We start from the raw sequence: 25,563 nt of genomic DNA, 5'->3' as shown, positions 1-25,563 counted from the left end.
CGGAGCAAACTTCTAACCAGCCGTCATTTGGGTAAACTAACTGCACATTTGGGACCTAAATAGTTACTTTCTCGCAAGAAAAAATATTAAAACTTAAAGTGACGTAATAACAGCGCTCCAGCAAGAAATAAAACAGCTTTTCGTTTTACAGCCACCGCTGCCGGCTGCCGCAAGATGCATTCTGGGAAACTTTTCATACCCCTCCGTTTGGAGTGTGCCTCTGAAAAATCTCCGTTTGGAGGGGTATGTAGCCCTACCACTTCCCCCTACCCCTCTGTCCTAACGGGAATTGGGACACCCCTACCCCTACACGTGAACGCGCAAAACAGAGGGGTAGGGGTAAGTGGTAGGGCCAAGGGGTGAAATGGGATTGGGCCTTAATGTCTCCTTTAACCATAAAACTTGGTGCTTAAAATCTAAAATCTTTGAAAATGCTGTAATTTTAATGCTGTGTTTTTCAAGGTCTGAAAAGTGCTTGAAGTTAGTATGCTTGGCTCATAAAGTGATTGAATTGAATAGTAAAATGTGTACGAACCCTGTAGAAAAAAACCTAACTTAATTCAATATTAAAATGTTGTGTAAACATCAAAACCATATTGAGAAGCCAAAGTGGATAGATAGACAGATAAAGCATTATTGGTCTAAGCTTTAACATTAATTAGAATTGTTGTATCGACTGATATTCAATTTCAATTAAACAATAGCTATTGTTTAATCATTCATGTCCTCCTGTTCTTACCCTCCTTTCTCCATCCAGGCAAGGCCACTGTACTGGAGCATCAATTTAAATGTACCCATTTTCCAACACTTCTTCGACGATCATGACACCATTCCCGACTTCAGGCTGAGCAGAGAGTCCCTGGCGGTGCTGCTGGATCTCCTCCACCAGGATAGACGACATGGATGGGGTGCCACAATAGAGACCTTGGTCTTCCTCTTCTGGCTGGCGAGTGGGACATCGTACCGGGTGGTCTCGAGGGTGATTGGGATGCCTCGCTCCACTGTCCACCGCATCGTCCACAGAGTTGAGGAGGTGGTGGCGGCCCTCCGCCACAGGATCATCTACCTCCCCAAGACCGCCGACGACCTGGCGGCAGTAACTCAGGGGTTTGCAGGGCTGGCAAGACACCCAGCTTTTCGCAAAGCTGCAGGAGCAATCGACGGCTGCCATGTCAGGATCAACCCACCAAGCGGTCCTGATGGTCAGTGCTACAGAAACAGGAAACTGTTTCCTTCCATCATCCTGCAAGCAGTTTGTGACCATCAGGGCCGCTTCATAGACACGTACGTGGGCTGGCCGGGGTCGGTCTAGACTCCAGAGTCCTCCGACACAGCCCACTGTACAGGCGTGGCATCTCCCCTCCTCCAGGGTACTTCATCTTGGCAGATGGCAGGTACTCGTGCCTCCAACGTCCACTCCCCCTCATCACGCCGTACAAACGACCAGTGCAGGGTGTGGGCCCCCAGCGCTTCAACGCTCATCATTCCAGGGCACGCTCCATCATAGAGCGTGCTTTTGGGATGATGAAGACGAGGTTCCGTGCCATCTTCCTCCAAGCGCTGGAGGTGCACCACACCTTTGTGCCTCAGGTATGTCATTACACAACAGAAAATGTTAAATGTTGAATACCAGTGAATTAATTAAGTTAATTAAAATACAATTACATTAAATTAATCTTTGTTTTCTCTTGTTTTCTACAGGTCATAACAGCATGTGCGGGTCCCACGACTACCTTTAGAGGGCAAGTAAAATCATTTTAAAGCTATTCCTATTTAAAGTGTTTTGTAAATAGTTTTGTTTGTTTACGTAAGTAGTTTGTGGTGGGATGTTTCAAAGGTTGTGCAGTAGTATTTAGTATTAGTATTGTTCTTGCCTCTGTTTTAAACATTTTTAGTGACATGGCAGCTGTCGATTGCACCAGCCCTGCAAACCCCGATGATGGACGATGCGGTGGACAGTGGACGGGCATCCCACAGCCCTCACCTCCCAGATGATGTCCCACTCTCAGCCAGAAGAGTCCAGGGTCTTTATTGTTCCATCCCATCCGGTCCAGCAGCACCACCAGGGACTCCTGCTCAGCCAATCAATGTTCTCTGTAAATAGTTTATGCTGATCTTTTGTAAATTGCACAGCTACTGCAAGTAAAACTAAAAAGACGCATTAAATACAAAGACCTTTTTTATATACAGTAGGGGAGACCGGGGTTGGTTGGCACACTTTTCACTCTTTGCCATAACACTCTGGCATCATTTATGTGAGAATATTCAAACCAGCATTAAATTAAAGGTCAAGGTGTCAGCTTTAACTAAACACATTTCAATGTCCACAGTTATATTCTAAAATCAATTTATTTATGAATAAAATCTTACTGCGCACTTGTGCCAACCAGCCCCGACACGGGGTTGGTTGGCACACTTCATGGGGTTGATTGGCACAATGTAAAAATGAATGGATGAAGCAACCAATATAATAATAAATTGGAAATTTAATTATAATATATTCAAATTTAAGAAGATAGCATGTATATGCATGCAAATATTTGCATGTATAACACTAAAACAGGGCATTTAAGGCCACGGACAAGATAACACGTAGCCTACACAGAACATCAAACAGTAAATTATTTGAGCTTTTTTTTTTTTTTTAAGAGAAAATATTCAATGAACATATAATTTATTCTTAAATATAGCATATCACCTCTTTGTATTTTTTATTTATTTATATCTCACTGTGTTTTAGATTTGCTGTGTGGGGTGGATGCAGATTATTTACATTAAGGCCTATATAGAATCACTGGAATTACAGTATTGGCATATGTAGGCTTTGTGGCCCATTTCACTGCATAAGTCATGTGCCCATTTCTTGCACCCAGTGCACTGAATTGTATGAAATTATGTTTAATCACATTTAATATATGTATACTGCATGTTGGGGTTGGTTTGTGTGTGCCAACCAACCCCGACCAAAACAAACCCACTTTTGTGAATATATGATGTTGCCCAGTTAACATCACTCATCAAAGACTTTCAAGTTTCATATCAAATTGAAGCTGACTCCTATCTCTACAAACTGGAAGTAACACATTTCCAATATCTTTATCCAAAGCAATTTTATAACACTTTAAGTGCGGGAGGCAATTTTTTACTTTTGGTATTAAAAAACTGATATTTTGCCCTCAGCAAAAAAGTGAGTGAGTTTCAGATGTTTTAACAAACTAGATAAGTGCAGCTCAAAAAGATGATCATTTTGATGTCACATTTGTGAGTCTGTGACAAACAGGGGTGTGCCAACCAACCCCTGTAGCCAACCAACCCCGGTCTCCCCTATATATCGTAAATTCCGGACTATTAAGCGCACCTGAATATAAGCCGCACCAGCTAAATTTGAAAAGAAAATAGATTTTGTACATAGGCCGCACCTGAATATAAGCCGCAGGTTTTTCATCTTGTAACATGAGACACAGAAAGACAGTACACGGAAGATGTGTGGAACTATACAAGTCTGCTCGCTTTCCCGCTGTTTTGGTTACGCTCCTAGCCATGTGCATTTGTTGACAACAAAAAATCAATAAATGGAGCGGTGGATAACATTACATAACATACGATGTTACAGCGTGTGTGTTTGTGTCGTCTTAACCGTCATGAACAAAAGATTATGGGTTATGGAGCGCGTTTGTGTCGCGGTGCAGAGACGAGAGCTGGAACACCGGGCAGCAGCTGTAGTGATGTTACAAGGTTGGTTTTCAGCCGTGAGACACCAGGTGAAGACAGAGAGCCTCCGTTGTCACGGTAACAAGTCATGTAGCGAGTTAAACCATCACAATTACTCCGGAGGCACCAACACGGCATCAACACAGCACCAACAGACAGTAACATGCCTGGTTAGAAAATAAAACACTGCACCAAAACGCAAAACCAGTGTCTTCTTCGGCGCATAATCTTTCCCCACATGTCTGTCTCACTAGCGCTTCCTGCTAGAGCGCCTCCCGGAGGCCGTTAGCCAGTAAAAGTCTATAAATTAGCCGCATCATGATCATCATCGTACAGGCCGCAGGGTTCAAAGCTTCAGAAAAAAGTAGCGGCTTATAGTCCGGAAATTACGGTATCTATATCAGTGGAGGCTGGTCCATAGAGTCAGAGGAGGTTGGTTCTCTATTTTTGACAAGGCAAGGCAAGAGGAAGATCAACATATTTTTAATAAAGAGTAACTGGTTGAAATAAACCATGACCAAATCATTTATAATATATTTTGTAATCTCTTTTATGGAAGAAAATCCACTAAATCCACTTAACACAGTTCAACAGCGCCGCCTGCAGGCGGAGGAGACAGAGCAGTCTGTGTGAGGAGCAGTGAGTAGGAAGGGGGGGGGGGGGGGGGGGCTAGAGGAGGACGGAGGACGTCTGTCCTCCGGGGGCAGGATATCTACCAATCAGCAACCAGAACACAATATTAACATCAGGTCGGTCCAATGACAATTCTCCAATCCCCCCTTGGTTACTGTTGCTATGTACACCAAACTTTTACTCCCAGCCGTGCTGCTCATGCTGCTCATAGCTTAAGAAATAGTTAATAGTACAGAGTTTTCAGTGATATTGGCATCGATTGTAAAGGAAATATCAGCAGATTTCTGGATCAAGGAGATCCTGCCCCCGGAGGACAGAAGCCCTCCGTCCTCCTCCCCGTTCAAATCCCGAATAAATCACTCCCGATCCCGTCCTGTTCCCGTTTTTTTCTATTAACACAGTCATCATGTAAACGATTGTGTTGACAGGTACGGATCTGCAGGGCAGGCTGAGTGACAGACAAACCAAGACGGTAGATGTGTTGACGCCACATCTACCGTCTTGTTTTGTTATTTCAATTAGCGATAAAGAACGCCCTCCTCGTCCTTTCTCTTTCCCTCTCTCTCTTCTTCTTTCTTTATTTTTTGCTTGTGTGCATCAGCTGTTTAATGCGAGGTGGAGATTACGCCGCCGCCGCATCAGCTGACTCCTCTGACTGGCGGAAAACGTTTAATTGCCTACCGGTATGTTGATTTACACAGGTTATACACTGCTAGGGAGCCACGACAGTGTGACTGAGGGTGTGAAGTGTACATCAGTCCACACACTGAACTTTTGGACCGTTTTGAGTGCACCATCCGGGTTCTTAACGTAGCCTACTGCCTGGCTTGTGCTTCATTGAATGTCGCGCTTTGACTCCCGGTCCCGTTCACTCCCGTTTACATTTTTTCCCGTCACATCCCAATCACGTGATTAAAAATAAATTGACTCCCGAATCGGGAATCCCGAGAAAATGTCAGCCTCTACTGCCTGTGTCACGGTGCAGCGCGATGCAGCTGTGTTTCTCAGCAGATATTACACTTCATGGCCAGTACCTCATATAACCCCACTTAGAAGAAAGCTGAACTGTCCACCTAACTGCATTATTTATACTTATAGCACTATTATAATAATAATAATAATAATAATAACTAGAAAATTTCCTCTCGGGAAATTTTGAAAGGGCCACGGGGCTACTGCCGGAGTGTGTACATTATGATGAGATTCTTCAGAGATTTCAAACAATTAATACTAGTAACCTTATGACATTATATACTGTACAAGGAGCACACCTACAACAAACTTTCCTTTTTCAAGTATTTATTTATACAGCAACCTATGCCCATTCAACCTCAAATGTGTGGGTGACAAAGTCACAAAAAATGATGAAAAGGGGTGCAGGCAGAGTTGAGTTAAGCGAGAGGGCAGTGATGATCTTCCATGTTGTCTGCAAATACACAAATACAAAAAAAAAACATCTGTAAGACACCAACATGAATCAAGTCAAGTCAAAGTAATCAAGATACAGTACAGTTTTGTACTCGTGGGTAAATGTCTCTTACTTTTCTTCTGCTGGCTCGCTGTCTTGATATTTGGTCCTCATCTTCCAAGATCTGTTGTCATCCTCCCTAAAATATTTAACACATTGTTTAGTAACAGTTATCAAAATGTTTAAGAATTTATTCACAGATACACAGACACAACCTACATTGACTATTGTCATGAAATCGATGACAATGCATGGGTAAATGTCTTACTTGTCTGTTGGGTTGCTGTCTTTAGCTCTGGTCCTCTGGAGGTCTTCTTCCTGGATCTGTGGCCATCCTCTCTAGATTAATAAAGCACAAGTTACAGTTAAATCAAATCTTGCTTGATCATTTGATCACACTACAGTCAGTAAAACACATTGGAAAGTGTTGCTCACTCATCATCTGTTGGGATGTTCTTTCCTCTGGGGAGTCCTCTGGAAATCTGCTGTGGTCCTCTTGCATTTTTCTGCCTGGATTTTTTGTCACTCTTACAGGAACATAAAGGGCAAAGGCATAAATTAGTTACAGGTTTCAAATCATTGTGTAAACATTTGATCACAAACTTAAAGAATAAAATTGCAATTAAATTAACAAAAAAATAATGAAATATCCCTCCCCTGTTGTTGTTGTTGAGTTGTTGTTACTGGTGAGAGTCCCCTGCAGTCCTCTGGAGGTCTTCTTCCTGGATCAGCTGTCATCTTTGGCATCTGCAGCTTCATTGTTATGGCTTCCCCTCAGACATGCAGGCATACGTGGCAGGAGGAGGCGTGGCAATAGTACAGGGCATTAAATACCTGAGTATTCATAAAGACAAGAAATAAGTTATTACAACAGACATTATATTACATTGGACATTATCACAGTAGTTTTGTCACACAGTGCTATAGACTACTTACCTGTCTGCTGGGTAGCACTGTCCTCAGCTGCGGTCCTCTGGAGGTCTTCTTCCTGGATCTGTGGCCATCCTCTCTAGATTAATAAAGCACAAGTTACAGTTAAATCAAATCTTGCTTGATCATTTGATCACACTACAGTCAGTAAAACACATTGGAAAGTGTTGCTCACTCATCATCTGTTGGGATGTTCTTTCCTCTGGGGAGTCCTCTGGAAATCTGCTGTGGTCCTCTTGCATTTTTCTGCCTGGATTTTTTGTCACTCTTACAGGAACATAAAGGGCAAAGGCATAAATTAGTTACAGGTTTCAAATCATTGTGTAAACATTTGATCACAAACTTAAAGAATAAAATTGCAATTAAATTAACAAAAAAATTATGAAATATCCCTCCCCTGTTGTTGTTGTTGAGTTGTTGTTACTGGTGAGAGTCCCCTGCAGTCCTCTGGAGGTCTTCTTCCTGGATCAGCTGTCATCTTTGGCATCTGCAGCTTCATTGTTACGGCTTCCCCTCAGACATGCAGGCATACGTGGCAGGAGGAGGCGTGGCAATAGTACAGGGCATTAAATACCTGAGTATTCATAAAGACAAGAAATAAGTTATTACAACAGACATTATATTACATTGGACATTATCACAGTAGTTTTGTCACACAGTGCTATAGACTACTTACCTGTCTGCTGGGTAGCACTGTCCTCAGCTGCGGTCCTCTGGAGGTCTTCCTTCTCGGTCTGTGGTTCCTTGATAGATAGACAAACATGATAAAGGTAACTTACTTTGCATTTTAATTGTTTTAAGAGAGAGAAAAATAGAGAGACTTACTTTGTGATGGAGGAGGTTGCACCAGCAGCTTGGTCTGCATCTTCACAGTGGGAACTGACATCATCCACTTGGGGGGAAAAAGAAAATCAATTGGTCTAGTGCAAGTTGATAAACATTAACTTCATGTTTCACATCAAACTTAATCTTGTGTTTCCCTTTACCTGGTCCTCGGCCCTCCTCCACTGCTGTCCCTACTCAGTCTGCCTCTTTTAGCTGTGTAGAAAGCTGCTGCTTCAGCTGCAGCTTCCTGTCTTGAGCTCCCTGTCTTACATGTGAATGAATACACTGGCACTGTCCTTCTCATCATCTCAATGTCTCAGATATTGCTGACCCCGTATAAATAAATAAATACACATTTAAATAGATGAATAAATAGTTACATAAATAGATATATAAATAGATACATAAATATATACAGACTTGAACTTGATTAGAATGATCATTATCATGTGACCTGACAATTTCCAGCCAACACATAACACCATAATTAGTGTGTAGAGTAACTTAGATTTGGTTTACACACTTAACAATTAAAATGAAGACAGCATGCACCCATGGAGCCTGCTCGATGGGAACACAACATGTATATCGATGGGGACATAACATGTATATGAAAACAATTACACAAACCATGAAACAAAATGCACCCAAATACAAGATTTTTCAGACAGACATTTTTGTACCCAGAGCCAGTAGATACAAAGGGATAAAAAAAGCCAGCTCTTGGCTGGAATAAATAACATGAAATAAAGTTAATCACAGCATATGTGATTGATAAATAGATTAATAAATAACATGAAATAAAGTTAAAATACATTCAATGTACAATCACAGCATGATTTGTGATTGACTGATAAATAAATAAATAAATAAATAAATAGTATAAATAAAACCATTATGTGAAACAAAAATGTCATAATTTAACATTTCATTCAAGACATAATTAGCACTTTTTTTGGCAGAATGTGTTGGCTGGAGAGGCTATTACCCAGTCAAAGTACAATAAACTGGACTGTGATAACTGTAATATGTTTCTAGAACACCTGACTGAAGACACTTATCCGGATGTGAAATATAAATGTGATCAATCAGGGTGTTCTTTTCAGTTGTGGAGTCTGTGATCAACTGAGTGTAACCTCTGGACTGGAACAAATCTCTGATGCTTTTCTTTCCTTTTGACAAGAGATCCTCATTAAAGTCCCCACAAACAACAATGGGCTCGTGATTAAGTAATTCCAGTGAGTCCAAGAGGCTTTTCATGTTTGGCAGAAATTTTCCCAAACTGAAATTTGGCGGTTTGTAAACAGTCGCCAATAGCACTTTGACTGGAGCCTCGATTTTCACAACAACAAACTCTAAATCAGTGACATCTTGCATGTATCTGCGAGGCTCTGCTTGAACATCGCTTTTGCAGTACACTGCAACTCCACCTCCATCTTTTTTTGCCATGTCCACACAGGTGTTGTAAGACACCTGTCTGCTGCGTGTGAACATGTCGTATCCCTCCTGCTGGAAAACTGGGGACACAGAGGACCCTGACAGATGTGTCTCTGTGAGGCACAACACATCTGCAAGTCTGAGTTCATGATGTGCTTTCAGGTCCACAATGTGAGATGGAAGTCCTTGTGTGTTGTGGTGGATGATTGTCAAAGTCTTTAGAGTTTGGTCCATTGATTTACAAAGAGTCAACAGGGGTCTAGCACTCTGGAAAGATGCATGAGTCATACTTTCCAGAGCTGTCTTGATTTCGGGGTCAGCATATATCTTTTTCTCATCAAAGTCTGTGATGGTGAGACCTTGAAGGGAAGTTGTTCGGCTCAGAGCGACGTAAGCCATTCCTGGTTCGAAAACACGTTTGAGGGACACGACTGCCGACGTCATGGTCATGCCTTGCACTTTGTGGGAAGTACATGCAAAGGCCAACTTCATCGGAAACTGACGTCGAGTGACTCCCTTCTTGCTCGTGCTCTCCTCAAATCTCTCGATGTACACCAAGTCGTCTGAGGGACCCAGGATCTTTTTACGGAACCTCTGTCCTGCTGTAGGATTGTCCAGCCGCAGCCCAATCAGCTTCGCAGCTTCTGGGCCACTTTTACCCATCACAATGTGCTCGATTGTTCCAAATGTCCCATTAACAAGCCCATCCTCCACGTCGAGATTCCTGGTCAGCATAACGCGTACTCCTTGAGCAGCCATTATGTTGTCAGGCAAGTCTCTTTTGCTTCCTTTGAAGTTGTCGAACAAGTTCACCATGCAGCCTGTTCTCGGGTCTTTTCTGTAGTCTTGGGCTGCAATGTCGACAACATTCTTGTGGAGGGCGGCTACGGTACCAACATTGTGATTGTCGACTTCTTTGTTTGTGGCGTAGATGTGTAGCCCGTCTGCTGGACAATCCTTGCCATCAGCCACTGCCTGTGTGAGCAACTGCCGGTCTTCATCGCTCAGACGATCTCCCTTCAGCTTTACTCGAAGGCGGTTCAGGAGTTCAGCAAAAGCTCGATCGTCTTTCTGTCTCATGATCTCTGTCAGGTTGACCATTGTGAAGTAATCCTTCCAGAGATCGAACTCATTCTCCTCATACACACACAGTGGCTTGGCTCTGCCGAGGGGCGGCAGTTGGTAAAAGTCACCTACAGCGAGGACAGACATTCCTCCAAATGGTTTCCTGTTACCTTTGATCTGCTGAAGTCGCCAGTGGACGTAGGCAAACAGCTCTTTGGAAACCATCGATATCTCGTCGATGATGAGAATCTCGGCATTGGCCAGTGCCGCTCTGACGTCGTCTAGTGCATTTCCAAGGCCCTGATATGGTGGCTTCAAGGACCTTGGGAGCTTCAGGATGGAGTGCAACGTTTTGCCTGAGATGTTGAAGGCTGCTGTGCCAGTGAATGCAGTCAGCAGCACTGCAGGCTGGGACATGTCGGCCTTGTCCCGGAATCTGGGGAGCTCACGCAGAATCCTTGTTGCCTCCTGATGAATGCACTTGATGACATGGGATTTGCCACAGCCAGCTCCTCCCGTCATAAAGTAATAAAACGGGTCTGGATCATGGCCCCAGACACGTTTAAAGCACCACTGACGCACGCTGTAGAATATCGATGCCTGTGTCTCATTCAGACTCTGATACATCTTTCTCATGTAGTCTGGACTCAACTCTGGTGCGTCTATTATCGGCATGGAGCCCCTCCTATCGTTGTTGACTTCATAGTCGGGGATGTCTTCGTTTTCTTCATGCTCTGTCTCCAAGGGTTCGCGCTCGGCGAGACACTCCAAGCGGTCCAGTTCCATCTCGGGTGCAAAGGTGTTCCAAGCATTGAGAACTGGACCACACTGCTGAAACTGTTGGAGTGCCGCGTCGATTTTTTTGCCTCCTCCTTCGTATCGTTTCTTGTTGGTGTCTACGATACGTCTGATGTCCCTATCACCCCTTTTGGCGCACTTGTAAAACTCTTCGTAAGTGGGGTATTGTGCATCAGTCAGCTCATCATCAGATCTGTGCGGGAGATAAAGCTTCAGCAGCCGCCTGTAGAACTTCTCTGGTGTTTTCTTTTCTGAGAAGCGAGCAAATCTGATGATGCTTGGTTTGCCTACAGTTCTCTTCTGAATGAACCCTTTCTCATTTTGGAGACGAATGGCACTTTTGCTTTCAGTTTGCTGGCCATACACTACCCTGTACTCTGATGCAAACTCAGCCAGACACATACCTTCGAACGGTCGTCCGACAGGTCGGTCTAAGTACTTTTCAGGCACTCCTGACATCCACACCTCCTCCGAACCTGGTTCCATGTTTTGGAGCCTGTTGATGGGATGACTCATTTTCAGACCGTCCTCATCAGTCTGAAGGAACACAACGGAACGAGAGCACTTCTTCAAGGGTAAGCTGCAAGTGCGAGCTGCAGCTTCTTGAGCGCTGACCTCTCTGTGCTTTGCGTACGCCTGCATGATCTGCTTCATCTCATCGCGCTCATTGACCTTGGATTTTTTTACGTTTTTGATGACCGAGTTGAGGAATTCGGTCATCTCGTGCTCTGGCTTGGAAACATAGGACATCATGTACATTATGCAGCTGAAGTCATCAACCACGTATTGAATGTCCATATTGGCGTTCCAGGCTCGTAGCAGGTCGGGATTGTAGTTGTTGACCCAACAATCATTTGGATCACGCTTCAGCATCACAACATAGCTGCTTGTCAGATGGAAGACGTTGTGCAGGTACTCTTGTTCTGTCATGTTGCATTGGCGGAGCATGTCGGAGAAGCTGCTGAATGACGTGTCTGGTTGCATGAGCATCTCTCTTAGCGGCTTAAGCTTGGACTTGGCTTCCCTTTGCATCATTGATAGCTGTCTCTTCTGCGCCTTCAATTGTGCAGCTGGATCTGGGTTTTCATCTGAGTTGCTGTCTTCATTGGGTGGCCTAGTGATCATTGTTTCTTCCATGGGCAGTTTAGGGAAGCCAAATCTGCAGGAAACATTGCCTTTTTTGCAAGATTTTGAATGTTTCCTGCTGTGCACCTGAACCTCGGATACAATTTTGTGAAGCTCTGGGTCTCTCTTGGGGTCAGGCATCTTGCACGATATGTACTTGTCGATGAAGCTGGTGACGCGGCTGTCAAGATCCTCTTCAAATCTGGGTGCATCTTTGATCCAGACCAGCATGTGAATGTGTGGGCTTCCTCTGGCTTGAAACTCCACACGGTAGAAGTAATCCTCTATTTCACCAATGGGTTTTGCTGCTGAGAGAATGAGGCTGGTCATCAGAGCGTCTACTCTCTTTTCAAACATGCGCATAACTGTGATGGGGTTGCTGCGCAGAATGTCACATTTGGCGTTCCAATCGAGCTCTGAAAAGTCCCCTAGTTCACCCTGCTGAGCTTTAATGACCTGCACGACTTCAGGCCATCTCATCTCAGCAGCAGAAAACGTCAGGAAGAACGTCGGTTTGCCAATCTGCCTGACCATTGCGTGGACATCTCTCAGTGTTCTCTCCCAATAAGCTGGAGTGCCTCTGAGGGGTTGCATGAATCGTGTTGCATCCTTGTCCATGATAAGTCTCTCCAGCTCTTCTTTGTCTTGCAGCATCGAGTTGGTAACTCTGCGGCCGTCCTTGCTTTTGGATTTTCCTTTGCGCATTTGAATTGACATACTGTTGGTGGCCAAGTGTGTCTCTGTGACAAACTGCGCAAAGAAAAGGTAGCTTTGGTCACTGGCAAACCGTGTATCTGCAGCAAATAGCCTGGCATTAAAGTACATGCTGGGGGAAAGTTTGATGGTTCTGGCTTCATCTAAAGTGTTCTGTCCTGTTGGAAACTGCACAGGAAAGGCCATGGCTTCTAATTTTGGTATGGAGAAGAAACCTACTGGTTTGTTACCTTGGGCGGGTGCAATGCTGAAAATTCCATCACCATACGAAAGGATTTCCTGTGCAATGTCCGGGGGCTGCATGCAGGTGTCCAGAGCCAGACCAGGTCTCAGCTCCTCTTTTTCTTTGTCACTCTGCTCTGTCTGTGCTGCTGCATTGGACTGGTCTGGCTCATTTTGGCTGTTGAAAACTTCTTCCAGGTCTATTTCAGTCTGTGCTGCTGCATTGGACTGGTCTGGCTCATTTTGGCTGTTGAACACCTCTTCTAGGTCTGTTTCAGTCTCCTCTGGGGTGCTGTGCTGCTCTGGCTGCGCAGCAACTGCAGTGTTGTGCTGTGAGTCTTCTTCGTCGGCTGACTCATCGTCTTGTAGACTCTCGTAAGTGGCACTGTCATCAATAGACACATTTTTATACTCAGAATGTAGCTGTTTGAGTTTAGCCAGGCCAGCTAGCACATCCTTCATGTTGACGGTGTAGAAGTATTGGTGGCCTTTGTATTTAATGCGTCTTTTTAGTTTTACTTGCAGTAGCTGTGCTTCAGTGTTGGGCCTTGGGAGACTGTTTACAACTGTTTCCATCTCTGATGGAACACACACAACAGCGCCGTGTACAGCTCTCTGTTGTCCTTTTGGCAGAGCGATTATTTTAGCAAAAGGCAGGATTTTAGCAATGAGCTGCCTTTCAAGCACATTAAGTATAGCCAATTCTGGGGGGATGGGTGCTAACTCTAGATTGTTTGCTACTGCAATGGGTGGCATTCTGCCTCTGCTCAGGTGGTTGTCACAGGTGTGGCAGATCCACTCCTGAAGTCTCTCTTGTGGAACAGAGCAGGGGGAAGAGCAGTCATTGTCACAGAAATGAACATAGTTTCCTGTCAAGCATGCGGCTGCCATTTTACTGTGTTTGCTATATTTGCCTCTCTTGCATGGCTTGACCTGATTGGGGAACATTGTTCTGTTACAGATTGTACAGACATATGTAGGGCCATGTCTAATGGTTTCACGGAAGGACGCTATGGCTGCTTCCATCACAGGATCCATCAGGGGCTGGGGGGGTTCCTGGTGGTGGGTAACAATGTGTCTGTATTTTTTTCTAATTCTAAGTGCTTTTTGCATCTTGTGGTGAATGCAAAACGCAGCATTTGTGGCCAGTTTGGTTATTCTATGCTGGCTAACGCGTTGAATACAACGTAGTCTAAACTCTGGGTCATTACGAAATCTGGTGTTCAGATTTTCCTTTTTCTTTTGCCTGTAGCTCTGGTTGGATGCATACTTGGTTGTCATGTACTCTTTCAGATTTTTTCTGACTTTAAGATTCATGTTGTATCGATGGGATCTGTAGTTTTTCAGTTTGCTCCGGAAAGCGGGATCTGCCTTGTACCTCTCTTTAGTGTAATCTTTCTGTTTGCTCCGGAAAGCGGGATCTGCCTTGTACCTCTCTTTAGTGTAACCTTTCTGTTTGCTCTGGAAAGCGGGATCTGTCTTGTACCTCTCAGTTATGTTTTTTCTCAGTTTGCTCCGGAAAGCGAGATCTGTTGCATATTTTCTGTTGAGTTTTTCCTTCTTTTTGCTTTGAACTTGGGGATCTGCATAATAACGCTTGAATGACAATAGCCGTTGTTTCTGATCTTGTGCAAATTTAGTTTTTGCAGCCTGAATTTTTTTTGCTCTGAATTCTGGACAGCTGGCGTACTTGTTTTTTTCAGATTCCGTGCTTCTTTTCCTCCTTGGCTCATGAGACAACGGTGCATGTTTGTCTTTGCTGTCACTTGCTTTCCGCCTGGCTTTTTGTCGCTGGTCTTTACGCAGCTTGGAGACATTTGCTGTTTGTGGGACAACTTGTGGGATTGCTGAGGAAGTGTTGATGTGAGCTGCTGGAACCTCTGCTTGTGTTGGGCAGGGGACAGTTTCAGGCTGGGTGTCATTGGTTGGGGCAGCTGATTGTTCAGGCTGTTCACTGGGACTGACAGCGTAAAATGAAATGGGCACAAACTCGTAGCTGGCATGAGGTCCACGATTTTTAAACAGTTTGTGCAGGTGGTCAGCCAGGTCACTGAGCTCAGAGAAGGTCATCATGATTGCAGTTCCATTGCGGTGTGGTAAGCCTGCTGCATTTCTTGTGTGTGAATCAAAGACTCCATACCTCCCTGATTTGTCACGGAAAACTGCAATGCACTCTGGAGTTATCACGAGTAAAGCCTGGCTGACTTCTGCTGACAGACACTCTAGCTGTGTGGCAAGGGATCGCCCAAACTGCTCAGTTCCTCCTGGGGTGGGTGGTTGGTCGTGAAGGGGGCCTAGTCTGGCAAAGGACATGTTGACATTGTACATATTTGTGTCTGTCAGCACCTGTTTTGGCATTTCCTCTAATGTCAGGTGGTCATCTTGGAATGTTTTGTCCAGAATTAGCTGCTCTTTAATTCCAACATAGAGTGAGTCTCCCTGTGCCATCACTTTGTCGAGGGCAGTCCTGTTGAACTGACTGCCCTCATTCTGGTATGCTAGGAAAGTCAGAGACATGCAGGTGCACTGTTTATTTCTGGAGAATCTTTTGTATCTCTTGTCTCTCTGACTATGACTGGCCCTCACAGTTTCAACACGTTGCTGCTCTGTCCTGGCTGGAACCTGAAATTATGTTATAAAAGGATTGTTACCATTAGCATTACTCTGTTTCACATTAGCATTGCCATTATTATTATTATTATTATTATTATTATTATTATTATTATTATTATTATTATAATAGTGCTACAAGTATAAATAATGCAGTTAGGTGGACTGTTCAGCTTTCTTCTAAAGTGGGGTTATATGAGGTACAAATGGCCATGAAGTATAATATCTGCTGAGAAACACAGCTGCATCGCGCTGCACCGTGACACAGGCAGTACTGCGTTATGAATGACGGACAATTAATCAGCATATTTTTCGCCACCTATGAGAAGTCCTGTCTCAAAATAATACACCTGTAAAGAGTACGATATAAAGTAAAAAACTGCAATATATCAGAAAAACTTTTTTTTTTTTTTAAATCTAAAACCAAACACCTCACCTGCAACTCAGTACTCCTACACACAGGCAGGCTCCACAATGAGCTGTATCACTCATTGGAGTGAGTACTGAGTGAGTTGCAGGTGAGATGGCTAGTTTCAAATACCAAAAAAAAAAAACAGCTGATGCATTGGAATTTTTTACTTTATACGATACTCTTACACTGGTGTATGTTTTGAGACTAATCATATGCAGTGAAAAACATGCTGATTAATTGTCCCTCATTCACAACAGTTAGACTACTACCTGTGTCTTGGTGCAGCATGATGCACCAGTGCTTCTCAGTCAGGGGCCAGATATTATACTTGATGGCAATTTATACCTCATCCAACCCCAATTCAAAAAAGCTTAACTATCACTTTAAAATGTATATTTAACATCATATTTGACAATAAGTTTGTGTAAACACACGTCTGTGTCATTTGAAGATAATTACATAAAGGAATTTTCCACACAATGATTATTATTGTTATTATTATTATTATTATTATTATTATTATTAGTAGTAGTAGTAGTAGTAGTAGTACCACCAGTAGAATTGACACTACATACTTGACTATAACATATCAATGTGAAATTATTACTTATGTTTTATATCATTAAAATGTGTTCCTGACTGGTTTATATCAGTTTTCTGTGTGACATGTCCATTCAAGCAGCTTGATCAAAGTTGACAAACCCCTGAAAGACCTACCTTCACCACATTGACACTTCTGGATGTTGACAGTATAAACAAAAAAAAGAGGAGGTTGGTCCTCTATTTTTGAGAGGCAAGAGGAAAATCAGCATATTTTTAATAAAGAGTACTGGTTGAAATAAACCATTACCAAATAATATAATATATTTTTTAATCTCTTTTATGGAGGAAAATCCACTAAATCCACTTAAAACGGTTCAACAGCGACATCTGCAGGCGGAGGAGACAGAAGAGCAGGGAGAAGAAGGGGGGGGGGGGCTATAGGAGGATGGAGGGCTTCTGTCCTCCGGGGGCAGGATCTCCTTGATCCAGAAATCTGCTTATATTTCCTTTACAGTCGATGCCAATATCACTGAAAACTCTGTATTTCTTAAGCTATGAGCAGCATGGCTGGGAGTAAAAGTTTGGTGTACATAGCAACAGTAACCAAGGGGGGATTGGAGAATTGTCATTGGACCGACCTGATGTTAATATTGTGTTCTGGTTGCTGATTGGTAGAGATCCTGCCCCCGGAGGACAGAAGCCCCCCCTCCTCCTCTAGCCCCCCCCCTTCCTGCTCCCTACTCTTCACAGTCTGCTCTGTCTCCTCCGCCTGCAGGCGGCGCTGTTGAACTGTTTACGTGGATTTAGTGGGGGGGGGTTTTCCATAAAAGTGATTAGAAAATACATTATAAATGATTTGGTAATGGTTTATTTCAACCAGCTACTCTTTATTAAAAATATGTTGATCTTCCTCTTGCCTTGCCTTGTCAAAAATAGAGAACCAACCTAGTCTGACTCTATGGACCAGCCTCCACTGAGATATACAATATCTATATGTGTGTGTGTGTCATACATAGATATTGTATATAAAAAAGTAATAATATAATGTTCATAAAATCTTTGATCCATTACTTGTACTTATTTCATTTTTCAATAATTCCTGAGATTATGTCAAAATCCACTGAATGTTAGCTCATTTGCGTTTTATTTCCCTGATTACTTAACATCACTATTATTATTACCACCAGCAGTAGAAGCAGCTGTAGCAGTAGTGCTAGCAGTATAATTTATGTGATTTCAACTAACTCAAAAACAGTAAAGGCTTTCTCTAAGATGTAACCAGACATAATATATAAACATTTTAAATATATTTACAACCACTCTGCATACTTATCTTAAACACACAAGGTCAGTTGAAATACTTGCCAAAATAATAATATTCATAAAATCTTTGTTTGATTACTTAATTATTAATAATAAAATGTGATCATAAAAACATTTTAATAATTATGTTACGAATTTTATCAATCACAATATTTTGCTTTATTATTGTTTAACATTTAAACAAGTGTTTTGCACACTCTCTTCAACTGACCATTGATAAAACATATCCTTCATTGTTTGTTGTGCTTTTGAGTTGAAGTAAACCACACAAAGACACTTTATTTAACCCCTGATGTACCCAAATGTAATGTCCAGTGTGTGTTGGCTGGGAAATAGAGAAACTTACTTCATAAGCTGGGGTATGAGAGGTGGAGGGTGCATCAGAGATAAACCAGGGCCAAGCAGCTGATGATGGAGTCGGTGTTTGAGGCGTCTACAAGAAAAGATAATACCAATGAATCTTTACACATAAAACATATTGGATTACGCGGATATAAAAAAGTTTACTTAATCAATTTGAATTACCCAATGGCATTTGTGAAATGCAGAGAAAGATAATGGTTTCAGAGATTTAACATGGACCATAGTTACATTTAGATGTAGCTCATTGTCAGAGGGGGGTAGAGTAGCCAAAAATTGTACTCAAGAAAGAATATAGTTACTTTAGAATGATATTACAGTACTCAAGTAAAAGTAAAAAGTAGCCATTGAAATATTTACTTGAGTAAGAGTAGAAAGTACTTGGTGAAAAAGCTACTCAAGTACTGAGTAACTGCTGAGTAACCTCTGATTTGTTTGTTTAATGATCAGTGTGTAAATGTAGGCCTAATAAAATACACAAAAATATAACACCAATGAAAAAATCCAGATATTACTAACTAAGACAATAGCCTAAATTACATTTTTTACAAAGTAGCCTAACATAAATTATAGGGATGAGCGAGTACAGCATTATCTGTATCTGTATCTGTATCTGTTAACCATATGAATTATCTGTATCTGTATCTGTACTCGGAGTGGGCGGGTCCTAAACCGGAAGTGGGCGGGGTTTAACCCAGAAGTGGGTCGGGTTGTCTTGAAATGGGCGAGGCTTTAACCGGTATGTTACTTTAAAGCAGAAGTAAGCGATCCGGTCGTTTTCGCTAATGCTGCGTTCCAGGCAGGCTTTTGAAATCGTAAATTACAGCTTCAAGTCACAACTTACGACTTTGTAGCGTTTCAGGCAACCCACTCGTGTTTTTCCGACCTGTTTTACCGGTGAAAGTCACTATAACGGCCACTCGTAACTTCCGACCGGTGAACTCGTACCAGATCGAACTGGTACCACTTCACGGTCGGAAAAATACGAGTTTCCTTGAACGCACCATAACAGTCCTCGTCCCTACGTCACCACATTCACGGCGTCCCTTGGCTGCACACACAGCCCTGCATGCCGTTCTCTCTCCTCATTGGATAAAAACTGTAGGATACGATAAATGTTTTCTCTTCGGCTCAGAGCAGAGCAGAGGGACTGAGAGACCCGTGTTTCAGTCCAAACACTCTATGTAAGTGATTGCTGTCGGAAGATATAACTATTTAAGACTTATATTAACACAAATATATCACTCACTTCTGCTTTAAGCATGCAATTGACATGGGTTGATCAGAAATTGTTATATTTATGCTAATTAGAAAAATATTTACAGGACAGCATCAGCATTGAGCTTCAGATCAATGGTTTTGATCACGATAGCAAACAAACAAGTTGCAACAAGTTTTGCAACAATGAATACAACACATGCGGTTGCAATTATTAAGGAAAATGTAATGAACAAGAGTTTTCATACTCAACAACTTTTTTTTTTATCTTTAAATTTTTTTTAATGATCAGTGTGATTTTTCTTTTTTTATTTCCACACCAGGTGTGTGTGTGTGAGTGAGTAAGAGAGAGACAGAGACAGCTGAGTGGCAGCTTCTCTCTGTGTATCACTCATTATTCTGTATCACTGATCATGAGAGAGAGAGGGGAGGGGGGTGTAGAGTGTAGCTTAATTTGTAATTTATACCACTACTATTTTTTATGAAATACAGCAAGAAAGTGTCAGACACTCAGTGCGTGAAGTTAAAAAAAACTGGTTAGAGCCAGCTGACGGTTAAAAAAAAAAAAAAAAAAAAAACTCAGACGGGCAGAGACGCAACGCGATCGGCACCACGTCTGAACGAACCCAACTAAGTAACTGAAGTAAAAACAAACCTGAAGCTGAAGAAACCCTAAACGTTAAGGGTAAAGACCGGCGAACCTGAGTGACTGAGGGAGAGACAGACAGCTGTCAGCTGTTCTGTGTGTGAGTGATCAGAGCGGGACACAGCAGCAACTCACCTGCATGTGTGTAGGGGAGGGGCTGTAGCCTATCACAGAACGCAGACACAGTCAGCTACCCAATGAGGATTTTCATTCAATCTTTTTTTTTTTTTTTTTCCGAGCACAGATATTGACTCGTATTACTCGTTTAATACTCGTACTCTGCAAAAGTGCTTTCAGCCGAGTATCCGGCTCAACTCTAATAAATTAAGACAAATTCAGCCACAATAACTTACATAGGCCTATCTACGATCTATGAACTGTCTGAGACTAATGCCAGAACCAGGTATTTAAACCCAGAGTGGGTGGTCCTATGATTGGTTTCTAGTGAAACCAAAGTCACATGACCACCCCTCCAGTTTCGGGGGTGTGGCCATGTGACTAGGAGTCACATGTCTCCAGGTGTGTATGGGGTTTAAACTTCCTGGGGAGGAAGAAGAATAAGATGACCTGTATGACTGAGAACCTTCACCAAAGACGGTTTATATTAAATATCTTTGCCTTCACGGACATTATCCACGACATACCAGGGCTGACGTCATCCTAATCATTTACTAGCCGCAGTTCCTCAAATTTGAGGCGGAGTGGCCGCCCTGTTTACCGCGGAGATTTTGTGTGCGGTCATGTGACTGCCTGGCTCTGTCTGATTGGTTAAACGGAGGCAAACGTTGCGAGTGGCTACATCTGATTGGTGAAACGCAGTCACGTGACAGAGCCTCGGAAGTGTCTCCATTAAAACAAAACAATTTTCACATTAGATCTATAAGAAAAGTAGCGAGTAGCGACCGGAATGAAGCTCAATGTAACGGAGTAAAAGTACCGCTTCTTCTGAAGAAATATACTCAATTAAAAGTAACAAGTATGCTGCATTGAAACTACTCTTAGAAGTACAATTTATCCAAATTATTACTTGAGTAATCAAGTAAATGTAACGGAGTAAATGTAGCGCGTTACTACCCGCCTCTGCTCATTGTACTGTAAACATTTTGTGTGTGGATTGGAGAGGGAAGAAAATACCTCAGGTGGGGAGGGAGGGTCGCAGCCTGCATCTCTAATGGTCCAGGATGGCGCAACTGGTGAAGGTGTCTTAAGCTTGGCCATCTGAGAACACATTACAACACATTCAGTGAAACTGAAGACTTTAATGAAACAATGCACTTTATTCAGGTGGAGTGAAATTTACCTTTGCAGCTGGTGAACAGCAGGGGGTTTCTGCATCGCCCCAACTCAAGGGAAATCTGGTTGGGGGTGATCCAACCAGCTGTTGACAGATGACAAAAAACATTACACTCCAGACAGGGTGGATAATCTAGACATGTCTCAGTTAAAACACATTAAAGTAACATACATTGTCCACAGGAGGTGGGGAGCCCGAGGGCTGCCTTTCCCCGGTCCAGGGCCGTCTCACCGGGGACACTGTTGGAGACTTCACAAAGAAAAGGACCGATTGAACCTTTGTCATCACATAGTGCATTCACTGGATATGTATGACCATTGAGAATGACAGTAGCTGAGTTCATTAAAAAAACAATTAATATTGTTAATGTTCTGAAAGCTACTTCTGGAAAACAAATTAGACTAAATGATTAGATGAACACATACCGTCTGAGGCAAAGAAGTTGGGCTGCAAGGGGCCTCCTCCTCCTCCTCCTCCGAACTCCAGGACACTCTGGCTGGGGGTGATCCAACCAGCTGTTGACATGAAAACCAAATCTCAGACAGAGTGGACAGTCTAGTAATGTGTATCTAGTGACTATTCTGGAAGTGTATGGTGTCTGTGGCAGTTGTGAGAAACAGTAGCATACATTGTTCACTGGAGAGCGGTGGCGGCGGGGTCGGCGGGGGGGTCGAGCTGTGGCCCTGGGTCGTCTGGCTGACGCTGAGGAGGCCGCCTACACAATGAAAGAAAACATATCAATTAAGCTTTAATCACTACAGCTATACAAGTCACCCACTGAATTACAATTACAAATATGTTTGAGAACAGCTTGAGTTTGTTCAACTACCATTATTATTAGTATCAATGCTTATTTTGAAAAGTATTAGCATTATTGACTGTTGGGAATCAGGTAAGGCAAGGCAAGGCAAGGCATCTTTATTTATATAGCGCATTTCATACCAAGGCAACTCAATGTGCTTTACATAAAGACAAAACATTAAAAAAAAGAAGCATAAGACAGAATAAAAACAAACAAAACACTAAAAACAGAGTTAAAAGCAACTAAAAGTAAAAGAAATAAAATAAATAGATAAAGTTTTAAGTTCTCAGCTATAAGTACGTGAAAAGAGAAATGTTTTTAACCTGGATTTAAAAGTGTTTACAGTTGGGGCTGATTTCAGTTCTGCTGGTAGTTTGTTCCAGTTGTGAGCAGCATAACAGCTAAATGCTGCTTCACCATGTCTGGTCTGAACTCTGAGCTCCACTATTTGACCTGAGTCAGTAGATCTCAGAGCTCTTCTGGGTTTGTACTCTACTAACATGTCATTCATGTATTCTGGACCTAAACCATTCAGTGATTTGTAAACCAGTAGCAGAACTTTAAAATCTATTCTGTAGCTGACTGGGAGCCAATGTAAGGTCTTAAGAACCGGGGTGATGTGATCTGATCTCTTGGTGACAGGTGACAGTTATAACAAACCCTAAAATAATAGATAAATGTAAATCACTCAAATTACCCTCTTGTGCTTTGGAGAGGGCTGGTAGTCCACTGGGCAAGACAGATCAGAAGGAGAAACTTCCTCCATAGCATGTAATGCTGCGCTGCTGAACCAGACTGGGTTCAGTGGAAGGAAGCTCTCCTCCGCCTGTGAAATAAAAAGAAAAATCCACTGACAACATGTCTTATCACATACACAAAGTATACATTAAGAACCAATTAAGACATCCTAAAGTATTTGTAAAATAACAAACCTGCTGCTGAGCCATCCCGGGCTGTGCTGAACCCTGGGACTGGGAGGGTTCACCAGGCTGGCTCGTCTGGAATGAAAAGTTGTATTACATTGCATTAATCAAATTGTAAAACACTTGAGAAAAAAAATCTTATTTTCACAAAGTCTCATACACATTACACACTGTAACAATTACCTTGCGGCCATGACTGACTTGCTGCCACTGAAAGGGGTCAGGTGACTGTCGAGCAGGGACCTCTCCCGTCACAACCAGCTTGGGAGTGAAGTTCCTAACTGGCGGTGAAGGCCTGGGAGAGACCGGGGGTGCTGGTGGTGGTGTCTCCAGCTGCTGCATGGCGGCGGACCACAGCACACGGACGAAGATCCACATACCCTCGTCATCGCTCAGATGGATCTGCAGAAATTACATAACCAAATTAATTTACAGATACAAAGTTTTAGCCACAAAAAGCAGCTGCAGCTTCACACAAGGATATTCTACTTACACCATCTCTGGCCCACAGCTGCGGCCGGTTGAGGGGGAAGTACTCCTCAGCTGAGAAGTACGTCACATCTAAAAAATAACAAACAGCCATTATAATCTCCATACATGTAATGGTGACTTTTTATTCATTACTACACCTCAATGCATATTGGGGTACATTTTTATTCAAACAGCTTGCAGAGAACATATAACATTTTAAAATGTAACTCCATTTAATCCAAGAACTTTTTTACGTACGCATATCCGCAGACACGCGGCGGTATGCCTGGCGAAGGAAGTTCTGGTAAGACACCTCACAGTCCAGGCGGGGAGGGAAGTCAACAACAAAAAGCTGCAGAAAACAAAAAGTCATATACAGGTTACAATACATTCATTATTATTTGAAAGCTCATATAATCTAATTAGACCAGCTAATGTACTACTACTATGAAGAAGCAATCAAGACATGAAAAAAGCTTACGTTGGGACTCCAGCTGTGAAGGCTGAGCAGGAGCTCGGCGTAGTCGGCGGCAGCCTCGTCGATGGTCCTGCTGGCTTTGAGGTTGTTGCAGGGCGCCAGAAGACACACGGCGTCAGGGACCCGAGAAAGACGAGTGTTCAGCACCTCGGTCCGCAGTGCAGAGGCAGCAGCCCCTGGGGTCGACATGAAGCCAAAGGAAAAGGGTTCCTCTGGCATCCGGACCACACCATCTACAATGGCACGTAGATGGGAGTCTCCGACAATCAGAACAAACTGCAACAACAAACATCATTTCATTAGCATGACAGTCCTCACCAACATCAACCGTTTTCTTCATAAACTGGAGGAATAATAATACCTTCTTGTCAGGAGACTCTGGTGGCATGACCAGTTGGTGTTTGTGCCCGGTGAAGGGTGAAACTGGCCATGACTTCACTCTGTGACGGTAACCAGTACCGTGGCCTGTTTAGAAATAAACAAAACAAATACAGGTTAAAAAAATTAATGAATGAAGGAAAACAGCAAACATCTAAAATAAATGTACATTTTCTTTAAGTAAAAAAACACCAGCAGTTTAAAAGCTTTAAACAAAACAGAATATGAATAGATGATTAATTAATGTAGTTATTTAATACTTGAAGATAAAACAGCTACACACTCACGTGGACTGAAGTCGACACGCACATCATCCGATCTCCAGAACCGTGCACCTGGGAGTGATGTTCCAAAGGTCTGAGGACAGATAATAATAAACACATTAAACCTCAGACAGTCTCAGTTTTGACACAGTGTGTTGTTCAAAACTAGTTTGTGTGTGTGTGTGTCAGTTGTAATGGGAACATACGTTGTTAACTGGAGATGGGGAGCAGGGGGGTTGGGTCTCTCTGGTCCTGGACCCCTCTCTGGGCACACCGGCTGGGGGGTCGGGCTTCCTCCACCGCTGCTTGGCCGCCTGGACACGCCTCCCCTTCCTCGGCATCCTGCTGGAGACAACTAACTCACAAAAACAACTGTCTACAAAAATAATTAAATCTAAAACAAATTAAATCTAATGTGACCCTGACCTAACCTGAAATACTTACTCCAAATCTAATTTAATCTAATCTTATGTTAATTTGTAGTGTTGTGTACTGTGATGTAGTGTAGTGTTGTGTAGTGTAGTGTGATGTATTGTGGTGTGATGTGGTGTAATGTGGTGTAGTGTAAATATGTAAACAGGAAGGATAGAGTAGAGATGAAGTGAGGTGAGAGAGAGAGAAAGATGTGTGTGTGGTGTATAGATGAAGATCCAGGAATCTCAACGACGACGATGACGATGAACAATCTCCAAAATGCTTTTCAAAATCTCTGACCGTGACCAAAGAGAACCTGCAATAAGCAACAAGTTGGAGGCATTATGGACACATCTTAGACATCTTTACATTTACAACACTAAGAAGGTTCATTTTTACAGGGTTCCTGTAGGTTTCTTCAAGTTATATTCAAGTTTTTTTAAAGGGATAGTATCATTTTTTTTAAATGGGGTTGTATGATCTCCAAATAGCCCCTAAGT

At 42.7% G+C, this 25,563-nt stretch overlaps 1 protein-coding gene and 2 long non-coding RNA genes across 3 annotated transcripts; all 3 read right to left on the bottom strand.

Annotated features, from left to right (window-relative positions):
- Positions 1–5,514: 5,514 nt before the first annotated feature.
- On the bottom strand, positions 5,515–6,791 carry LOC310995870. Its single transcript, XR_014595854.1, has 4 exons — positions 6,248–6,791; positions 6,081–6,151; positions 5,886–5,951; positions 5,515–5,770 (listed from the first exon to the last, which is right to left on the bottom strand). It is a non-coding gene; the product is annotated as an uncharacterized lncRNA (long non-coding RNA).
- Positions 6,792–6,880: 89 nt separating this feature from the next.
- LOC310995873 lies at positions 6,881–7,897 on the bottom strand. Its single transcript, XR_014595857.1, has 3 exons — positions 7,568–7,897; positions 7,419–7,485; positions 6,881–7,316 (listed from the first exon to the last, which is right to left on the bottom strand). It is a non-coding gene; the product is annotated as an uncharacterized lncRNA (long non-coding RNA).
- A 13,347-nt stretch (positions 7,898–21,244) lies between these two features.
- On the bottom strand, positions 21,245–24,681 carry LOC310995684 (uncharacterized protein; the record flags this gene model as incomplete). Its single annotated transcript, XM_083984801.1, has 9 exons — positions 23,243–24,681; positions 23,069–23,134; positions 22,834–22,962; positions 22,102–22,111; positions 21,963–22,049; positions 21,760–21,849; positions 21,506–21,583; positions 21,341–21,418; positions 21,245–21,258 (listed from the first exon to the last, which is right to left on the bottom strand). Exons 1-9 carry the CDS (start codon positions 23,435–23,437, stop codon positions 21,245–21,247), a joined length of 747 nt encoding a protein of 248 aa, XP_083840927.1. The 5' UTR covers positions 23,438–24,681.
- Positions 24,682–25,563: the final 882 nt, after the last annotated feature.

This window comes from Trachurus trachurus (assembly GCF_905171665.1).
Source record: "Trachurus trachurus genome assembly, chromosome: 13".
NCBI classification, from domain to species: domain Eukaryota; kingdom Metazoa; phylum Chordata; class Actinopteri; order Carangiformes; family Carangidae; genus Trachurus; species Trachurus trachurus.
This window is presented reverse-complemented; position numbering and strand designations above follow the sequence as displayed.